We start from the raw sequence: 10,810 nt of genomic DNA, 5'->3' as shown, positions 1-10,810 counted from the left end.
CCATTGATATTTTAGTGCGATACAACAAGAAGGCCAACAAGTCAAGATTATCCTTGCTTGACACTAGTTAGCAGTGTTGCTATGATCTAATGCAAGTTTATCAACTTAAAATTTCTTCTTGCAAACATGCAAAACACCCTTCATTGTTCCCTCTGCCAATAACATATCAAAAGTAACCATATAAATATTTTATAAGACAGAGATACACTTGAAGAAACCATTAAATGACGAGAAAACTCTAAAAGAGTGAACTTATGCTCCTCATGCTGGTAGCTTAAGAGTTAATGACATGTATTGTATTGTTTCTTGGGCACCAATAGAGCAACACAATAATCCATCACTATTTCTTAACACTTATAGCTACCCTTGCAACATCATGACTTTGTTGTTTTATATTTTACAATCATAAAAAACAAAACAATAAGAGGGCTTATTGCAAGAACTAACATTTTCCATATTGGTTAGAATGATCATTTATTCATAATATAACTTCCTTCTCGTACAAAACAAAACAAAAAAGTTAACTTTGAAAATGCAATATCAAATATCATAATTCTTTTTATCCCATGGCCTACTTAGATAGAAATGAATTCATCAATTTTGCCATCCAATAGTTTTGAAATTGTTGATGAGAAAACCATTACTTACACAAATTAGCAATTTCATTCAAACTTCTTCCCCCCCTCCCCCATAATTTAAAGAACTTTACATTTTTTTTTCAAGCCATAACATGCCATGCTAGATCACACTATGTACTACTTTGACAAATCTTTGTAATGTATTTCTCAAATAATGACGATCTTCCCAACATTAGACTTAAGACAACCTTATGGGACTACATAAACGACTCTTAAATGCAACAATCTAATTCCTAAGTTACACAACCCTACTACGATGATGAGATTTAAACATGTACAAAAGTTATCTAATTAACTTAACCTCCAAAACAATGAACAAAATCTAATAAATACCCAACATAACTTAATATTTGATATTTATTAACATTTCATATCAATTATTTGATATTTATCAACATTTTATATCAATTTACTTTGTCTATATTTCATCATATGCATATAAGGGATGTACTCATTTTGCATCTACAATGAACTTATGTTCATGCTTTGTTAATAATATTGTAAAATTTTAAACAAATCTTATAATTTCATTTTAAAGTTTATTTGAAACTTGACCATTGCATTTATATCCACATCTTAAGTCATTGGTAAAAATATTAAAATCATAAAACTACAAGAATTTCTAAGCATCCATCTTTAGAGGGAAACAATGACATCCAATCCATGACTTCGTGTGTTTTCACCGTAACCAACCTTCATCACATTTCCATCCTCAAAATTAAAAGCAATTAACGGGGATCGAGCGTGAAAGCGTGTGAGCCGTCGATAAGGGCCAGATCGAAGGGTCTAGATTCCCTCCCTCTTTATTTCAATGGCCGATCGACAATTTTGAAAAAGCGCGGGCTGCTCCCCCTGTATATATAATTTATCTTTACACCGCTTCTCACAAAACAAGCATCTCAATTCTCTGTAAATTTTCGATCTTCCATTAAAAGGTTAACGAGCAAGCGGGAGCAGGAACAGCAAGATTTATAAGAATGGCAAGGACGAAGCAGACGGCGAGGAAATCGACGGGGGGAAAGGCTCCTCGAAAGCAATTGGCAACAAAGGCGGCTCGAAAATCGGCACCGGCAACAGGCGGAGTGAAGAAGCCGCACAGATTCAGGCCCGGCACCGTTGCCCTGCGTGAGATCCGCAAATACCAGAAGAGCACTGAGCTCCTGATAAGGAAGCTTCCTTTCCAGAGGTTGGTGAGGGAGATTGCGCAGGATTTCAAGACAGATTTGAGGTTCCAGAGCTCTGCCGTTTCTGCTCTGCAGGAGGCGTCCGAGGCATATCTGGTTGGTCTCTTCGAGGATACAAACCTCTGCGCAATTCATGCCAAGAGAGTCACCATTATGCCTAAGGACATCCAGCTCGCACGCCGCATCCGTGGCGAAAGGGCTTGATCTTTTTCTCAAACCCTAGTTCTTCTTTTTGTTCGTCTTCCAGTCAATCTTTGTCCTTTATTTTGTGCCCGGGTTTTGGATCTGGTTCCTTTTTCACACCTCGGTCACTGGTACATTTTGGCAATCAGATGTAAGTGTCCGGATTTATAAATGCAATAGTGTTGTATGGGAAATACAATGGATCACTTATGTTCAATAGTGAGTTTAATGCGGTGATGCTGAATATTACCTCTCGTTGGAATATTCTTGTATAAAATGGTATACCCTTGTCACCTTTCAGTTACAAATTTATGTTCTCATGTTATGGGAGAGGATCAAGTAACTTTACTCTTCTTAAAATTTTGTGGAAATTTCAAATTACATTTATTTTTTCATAGTCAATTATTTGGGAAGTTTTTTGTTCATAATTAAAGTTTCAAAAGTGAGACTAATTGTAGTACATTAAAGCTCCTATATTTATAGAGTTGTTGTGGAATCACACTATTGATTGCTTTTAGAAAAAAAGAAGGGCATTTCTTTTGATCATAAGTAATCATCTTTAGCAAAAACAACTATAAAGTCAATATTGGTTATTAAATAAGCAAGTTAAGGTATTAACAACTCCTTTACAATTATTGGAATGTGTTTATGTAATGGGTCCTCTCCCTTAGTGCTTGTAACACTTTTAAGAAATTATTGTTGAGTTAGTGGCTTCATGAATATATATATATATATATATATATATATATATATATATATAGTTCTAAAGAAACAAATTAAACAAATTCTATTATAAAGGAAAAGTTTGTGGAGCCATATTATATTTTTATAGTCAATGGAGGGGGCATCCTTAAAATTAGAGTGGGTGGTAGTTGAGATCTTTTAAGAATATTTTAAGGTAAATGGTTTCATCAAGTGTTTAGTTTGTTTCAACATTAACATTTTAGCTGAAAAATTTAAGAAGCTAGTGGTTCCATAGATTTTAAGTTTATAGTGTCATTGACTTATTATTATCATAATAAAAAAAATTAAAATAATGAATTAATTATTGACATATTTACAAATATCCTTTAGTTTGTGTGAAACTTATTGAGCAACTACTATTCCTTTTATGTATTTTGAATTATGACACTTTTAGGGTTTGTTTGGTTGCTGGAATACAATTGGAATAGGAATAGGAAATTAGAATATGATTTGTATTCTTTGTTTGGTGTGTGGAATAGGGAATAGGAATATGTTTTCTCATTTTAGCCTTAAAATGAGCTTTTGTCCATTCTAAAAAATACTTGTAATTGGAATTGCTATTTTTGCATTCATTTTAACTTTTTTCAAATTTGATTAAATTTTCAAATTTGCTTTGACTTGGGGTGAGTGTTGGAATTTTGTTTTCAATATTTTCAAATATTTTAGCATAACCAAACAAGGGATAAACAAGATTGAATTGCATTTTTCCATTCCTATTCTTCATTCTCCATTCTCATTCAAATTTTCTATTTTAATTCTCAATTTTTATGCTTGCAACCAAACGGGCCCTTATGGCTTGTTTGGCTATGGGAATAGGAATAGGGGAGTAGGAATAGCTATTATGGAATACTTATTTTGAAATAAAAAATGAGGCTATGTATTCTTGTTCTTTGTTTGGTTTAGCCAAAATTTGATGGGGAATTTGTGGACCTCAAAATTTATGTTTTCTAAAATAAATAAAATTGGAATAGGAATAAGTATTTCTATTTTATTTTGTATTCCAATTCTAATTTGGTGCATCCAAACAAAGAATTCAAAATTTTAAGAATTTACATATGCTTATTTTTCTTTGTATTCTTGTTGCCAAATGAACCCTTTGTATTTTTAAAAAAAAAAAGAAAAAAAAAGAACCATTTGTTTATTAAAATAAATATTTAATATTATTAAAAAAAAAAGTCAATTTCAACATTACAACTTACTTTAAGTATTCATTATATGTATCCCTTGATTTTGAGGGAGACTCTAATTCTATTATCATTTATTTTGAAATGCAAGAAGACAAACTAGTTGATTTTTACAATTGAATATGCTTGAATAAAAAGTATCTATGTTGATTGATCATCCATTTTACCTAATGGAAATACAATATCATAGTAGGTTCCAAAACATATCTTATTTGTAGGTGCACATGTTGAAGAAGTTCATGGTCATAAGAGACAAAATTATCCAAAAAATCAATAAGATTGCACAAATTCCAAATAAATCAAGTATCAAGAACAAATGAAAGATATGATTGACTAATTACAGTTAAAATATCATGTCAAACATTGATAAAAACTGCTTTACACTTCTTCACTTTTTATATGTAAGTTTTGTTATCAAATAATTGATCTCTAGATATACAATATGGTAATCTTTAATTATTTAAAAAACATAAATATAGAGATAAAGGCACGCCGCTAAAGGGATGAATCTTATCCGGAGCTTATTCAAAATATCTTTCATTTCGACTTGGCGCTGAGTTTGACGGGGGATTATTTTTCCCTTCTGCAATGGGTATACAGTCAGCATTACCCTTTTGGAGGTAATATGCCTTACGCAACAAGGACCTATTGAAAACTAAATATATATGTTTTCTATAGTTAAAATAAATAAATTCGACGGCCCAATTATGTATGCATCAAATCATTTATTCTAAAATTTGTCTAGCTTATGAAAAATTAAAAGGTGTGCGATTGAAATAAAAATGGGCCTTTGGTCCATCGGGGAAGTTGAATGGCTCACAAAGAGCCCACCAGGGATCAAGTCTTGCTGAGTGCAAGGTCCAAAGACATGAAGAAAGGATGAGGTCGGGATTGTTCCCTAGACGAATTTGGCAGTATGGATTCAAATTGTCTCTTGGTTATTTATTTCTAAAAATTTAGATTAAAAAGACCATATTGAATTTGTAGATAAATTTCAACTTCTTTAAATATCTCAATTATTTCTTATATAAAATTTCAATTTTAGATATTCATCAATCTTTTATAATATTTGATGGAATAATAATGCAATACAAATTCACTAGAATAGACATTTCTCATTCATTGACTTTTAGGAAACATTTTCTGATTTTTAACTTATAGCTTGGAGTTTTTTGGATTTTATTGTAGAATTGCTTTCCATCAAACCTCAAAACTTAGGTTAATAGTGGGAACAATGGACTATTTTTTCTTTTCTTTAACTCATGGTCCAAAAAATCAACTTGACATGTGATTCATTTTTCTAGACTTTTATTTGATAATTGATAAAATAAAGAGGTGTTTCTTGATTAAGAAAGACAACATAAATACAAATAATTGATCATCTAATTTACTTTCAATCAAGTATCTATTTTATCCTTCAAAAAGGTGAAAAGACTTTTTAACTTATTATTTATGAAAATAATGACTAATAATTGTTATTTTTAGTCAATGTACATATAAGAAAATATTTCATTTCATGTCATATAATGAACACCAATTAAATAACATGGATATAAAATATTTATAATAAAAAATGAATTGATATATCTACAAATTTTGGATATTTTGTAACAAGACAACAGAGATATAATTGATATAAATACATCTCTAATGACATAGACCTAAGATAATAAGTTCCAACTTTTTATTTAAAAATTAGTTTTAAAACTAGAATACATTATATCAATCTAATATATTATTGAAGAAATTATAAGATCCTTGAAACAAAACTAATTTATAAAATTAAAGCGATAATCAATATGCTCAATATCTAATAGAATGATTTATTTAATAATCTTTAATATTAATTTTTTAGTATAAATTCGATGTGATATGATTATTAATTGTTGAAACTAATTATAATGTTATTGTTTGTATAATGTTGTCAAATCACATTCATTAGGATGTATTCAAGTGTACTCTCACCTATAATATTCCATAAATATATTAAATACTCAAATAATAATCGCACTTTATCTAATTATCTAAATTTTAACTCAATTGCTCAAATATTAATCACATTTTATCTAATTATCAAAATTTTAACATGATCTAATATACATATTAATAACTATAATAAAATTTAAGTCAAGATCAACTATTATTATTTATTAAGCTTGAATAAACTTGAATCCAAGACCTCCCATCACATTATGAGATCTTGTCTTACCTATTACTATTTTCAAAATTATTCTAAGCCTGTAATTACTATTCCCAAATGAACCTCTCATAGGGTGAATTGAAACTCATGGTTTTCAAAGCTATTTTTAAAAATTAACCTTCAATTAATGTTCTTCCAATTGAGGCGACTCAAGCCTCAATACCTCTCAAAGATATTTTTAAAAATTAACCTTCAGTTATGTTCTTCCAATTGAGGCGACTGAAATACCCCTCAAAGCAATGAATACCATTCTTGATTAGTGACTTCACAAACAAACTAATAATTCTTTTCAGTCATGACAAAAAACAACCAACCTAATTTGTAAGGCTCATGTTGCTGCTCTTTTTACAGCCTTTCGTATGTATTGTTGTTGCTAGTTGTCTATCTTACTTCCAGCTGATTCTTTTTGGAATCTTTTGCCGCAACTCTTTGTAACTACATTTTATCAATTTTTTTTAAAAAACCAACCTAATAAGACATAAAATACACACTAAAAAAAATCAAGCAAATTAATTAACAAACAGATTCCACAGACTCGAACATTTTATATTTCAGTAAAGCCGGAACGAACTAAAACGCTAAACAAAACGTTTAGCCGTAAGTTGTAACGAACTCATCATTAAACTCACAGAACGATTGGTCCCCACGGAGATTAATAAGTAGATAACAGACAAGTGGGCGGGGGGGACTATATACAATGAATGATAATATGCGATTCAACCGCCACGTACTGCATTTCTGATTCATCTAACCGAAATTACAGCAACATGACAGGAAAGCGGGTTCCTACTAAATGGGGCCATACCCAAATTTGGAAAAAAACTCCTCAAATTCGTTCCGTTCGTTCCAGTACTCTTAAGCAGCAGGAAAAGCAAAATTCGCAACAATGGAGGAACCGAATCAATTGCAATTTGCAGCCAAACCAGAGGGGCAAACGGAAAAAACACTAGGAATTTTCATTACGATTGGCAATTTTTACAAAAACAGGAAAACCGCCGACCATGCGAGCGGTCAAGCTTGAAACACATTTGGGCGTCCGGGATGGATCAACCGGGCGGAGACTAAAACTGGAAATGACGGAAGCGGCGATGTATTTCATCTGAATGAAGGCCATTTCCTTCCCCAGACAGACCCGAACACCGCCTTGAAAAACCGCAAACATGAAGGGATTCCGCGGGGAATAGAGCCCGTTTTGATCTAACCATCGCTCGGGCTTGAAATCCAGGCAATCGGGCCCCCAAATGGTGTTCATCCGTCCCATGGCGTAGGGATGATAAGTGACCCGGGATCCCCTGTTAACGCGAGTCCCGTCGGGCAAAACGTCGTCTTGGAGGGCGTGTTTGGAATCGAAAGGAACCGGCGGGTAGAGTCTCATGGCCTCGCAGAGCGACGCGTGGAGGTAATTCATCTCTTGCAGTTGCTCGTACGTGAACACACCCGACTCCACCCGGGCGGTTTCACGGCGAACGGCATGTTCTACGTGCGGATGAGTGGTGAGGAGCCAGAAAAACCAGGTGAGAGCCGCGGAAGTGGTATCCCGGCCGGCGAGAATGAAGCTGACGATGCTATCCCTGAGAAACTCGTGGGAAAGATGGCCGGCGTCGGGACCCATGATGGCCGTCAGGTGAGGCCGGTTGGCCAGAGCCATTAACCGGGACAACAGATCCTGTTTCTTCCCACACCCCATTTCTTTTCTCCGGCGCCGGATGACATCCATCGCGAACTCATTCACGACCTCCACCGCCTCCGCGAGGCGCCGCTCCGACCCGACGTTGAACACCCGTTTCACCTTCCAGAGCCCGGAAATCGGCCCCGCGGCTCGCCGGGCGCACAAATCAGTCGCGGCGTCGAAGGCCCGGGCGAACTCGCAGACCGGCAAGGACCCGTTTAAACAAGCCGGGTCGACCCCGAAGGCCACCTTGCATATGTTATCGAACGCGAAGCGCTGCAGGACGTCCTGGAGATCCAGACACTTGCAGGTCGTGGAGGCCTCCCGGAGCAGCGGGATGAGCCGGTCAGTGACCTCTTCGACGACCTGGACTATGAAGTTTCTGAGAGATCTCGTGTTGAACTCGTAGCTCGCTACCCGGCGTTGCATCTTCCACCCGTCTCCGTCCGCGTTGAAGATCCCCCGCCCGAGCAAGTCGTGTAGGATCGCCGTAAAGGGCTCGCCTTTCGGATAATTCTCGAACTTGGTCCTCAGAATGTGCTCCACATTCGCCGGATTCGCAGTCACCACCGTCTTCCCGCCGCCCAATTGCCCGATTACGATCGTCTGCGTCGGAGAATCTGCCAGCATCTCGCTGTACCATTCTAAAAACCGGCACCGGTTCTTCCACAGGGAGAAAACCGAGCCAATCAGAGGGTACACCGGGGGACCGTAAAACGATCCACCTGATGAACTCTTCCTCAACCGACTCGCCCACCCGCCGCACAAGATCAGGAGGATGAGGAAGAGTAGTAAGAGAAGATCATGAACTGAGCCAGTCATGGCCGCTTCCGATTTCTTTCTCAGTACTTTCACACACACTCTTTTGCGCCCTTCGGTTGGTTCTGATTTAGTAGCATGTGAATGTAGGGGGGGATTGGAATAAATAGATTTCACGTGACAGCTTTTATTTTTTCCTCTTGTGCTCCGAAATCATTAATTTTCCTTGGCCATTTGCGGAAGAGGAATGATACCTTTGGCCTGTGCCATTTCGGGCACCGTTTGATCATTGCCAAAGCGTGTAAAGTCCAAGCGGTTCAGTGCGCCAGGCAGGTTACGCCTTCCAATGGGCTCTCGCATATTACGTTGCATACGTACGGCAGATTAAAGAAACAGGGGATTCCTGGTGCTGACACCTGTCATTGTCCTGCCATGTCGGACACCCACAGAGTAAACCCAATGGCCCGTGCTAGTTAATTGGAAAATGCTAGGGGCTTCCCATAGATTAGTGGAGGATTTAGAGGGTTAATGGTCCTTCCTTGTTGGGAAGGAAAGTCTTGTCTATTGCCCCACGTGGAGAATTATTCTAACCACTAAAGGGTTAGGAAGGATCTAGTAAAGTGGGGATTATCTTATTCAGGAGCCGGCTTAATATAAGGAACAAAGGCATTGCTCCATTATTTTATATGGTTGGGGACTTATTAATCTATTCTCTTTGGTTTGGTTTGGCACCCTTGAAGACATTTTTATCTATTCTCTTAGGTTTGGTCCCATACGCCTAGGTCTTACCTAACACAACCCCCACAACATTCATTCACGCTCTGCTTTTGGGTTGTTATTCATGCATATGGACCTTGTTTGTCATATGGGCTTTTGTTTGCCATATGGGTCTGCGCCTTGTTTGTCATATTGTGATGGATTGGTCATGAGTTTTGCCTTTGTTTATGGGCCTTGGTTTTGTCATAGGGGCATTGCTATATGGGTCTTGTTTGTCACATTGTTATGGATTGGTCATGAGGTGTGCTTTTATTTATGGGTCTTGTTTTTGTCATAGGGGCATTGCTATATGGGTCTTGTTTGTCCTATTATCATTGGAGATTTTATTCATGTCTTGTTTGTTATAGAATTAGTAGAAGGTAATGAGGTAGATGCTTTTGATGGTGTTTTATTTGTTTCGATATTAATGGATGGAAGTAAAATGTGTTCTTATTTATGGTACTTATTATTAGATGTATGTTGTGCTTTTTATTTATGATATTGTTTGTTGTGATATTAGTGGAAGTAGGCTTTGCTTTTATTTATGGTATTGTTTCTTAGTGGAAGTAATATATACTCTCATTGATAGTATTGTTTGTTATTAGTGGAAGTCATATATGCTTTAATTAATGATTTTGTTTGATATGATAATGGAAGATGTAGAAGGATATGCTATTATTTATGATCTTGTTTGTTGTAATATTAGTGGATGGAAATAAGATGTATTTTTAAAGCGACACATGTCCTTGCTTAATAGTCTTGTTTGTTATAATATTGGTGGGATGTGAATGATATTTTCTTTGTTCACAATCCTATATGTAATTGCTCCTTTTATGTTATTAATAAATTATAATAAGATATTCCCTTGTTCATAGTCCTATTTAGAGGTTGCTATTGGATGAGAATGAGATGTGCCCATCTTCATGACCTAGATAGTGCTCCTATTTCTGATCATGTTTATATGTGCCCTTCCTATATTATTAGCAGACAAGAATGAGACAGGCCCTTGTTCATAATCCATATTTATTAGATTTCTAGTGAATGAAAATAAGTCGCTCCCCTCTTAATGACCCTAGTAGTGTTTATATTCACAATATATATGCACTTATTCATAATCCTATATATTAGATTACTAAATTAGATGAGAATTTCCATGTCCCCCTCTTCATGACCCTAATAGATGTTGTGTTTATAATATCAATTTTAGTCACATACGATGCTTAGAAAAGTCTTGGTGCTTGGTCAATTTTAGTCCCACAAGATGTTTCTTTATTTAAGAGTTTCCTTACATGTTCCATTTCTCATAGATTTTCTTGTTACATTATTAACATATGAGAATAATATATACCCTTGTTCACAATCCTATTCATTAGATTGATAGTGGATAATCCAATGAGACATATCCCTCTTCATGACCTTAATAGTGGTTGTGTTTATAAAGCCAATTTCAACCACACAATGCATATAAAAGTCTTGGTGGATAGAAATAACAC

General features: G+C 35.7%; 1 protein-coding gene and 1 pseudogene across 2 annotated transcripts; one reads left to right on the top strand and one right to left on the bottom strand.

The window, feature by feature from the left end:
• The first annotated feature begins 1,514 nt into the window (after positions 1-1,514).
• LOC149533051 (histone H3.2) lies at positions 1,515-2,222 on the top strand. Its single transcript, XM_089805358.1, has one exon. It carries the CDS (start codon positions 1,616-1,618, stop codon positions 2,024-2,026), a length of 411 nt encoding a protein of 136 aa, XP_089661484.1. The 5' UTR covers positions 1,515-1,615; the 3' UTR covers positions 2,027-2,222.
• A 4,843-nt stretch (positions 2,223-7,065) lies between these two features.
• LOC149533050 (cytochrome P450 94B3 pseudogene) lies at positions 7,066-8,918 on the bottom strand (annotated as a pseudogene). Its single transcript, XR_016357130.1, has one exon. The product of XR_016357130.1 is annotated as a cytochrome P450 94B3 pseudogene (transcript).
• Positions 8,919-10,810: the final 1,892 nt, after the last annotated feature.

This window comes from Cupressus sempervirens, chromosome 10 (genome assembly GCF_028749045.1).
Source record: "Cupressus sempervirens isolate cs-2001-9-10 chromosome 10, ASM2874904v1, whole genome shotgun sequence".
Lineage (NCBI taxonomy): Eukaryota > Viridiplantae > Streptophyta > Pinopsida > Cupressales > Cupressaceae > Cupressus > Cupressus sempervirens.
This window is presented reverse-complemented; position numbering and strand designations above follow the sequence as displayed.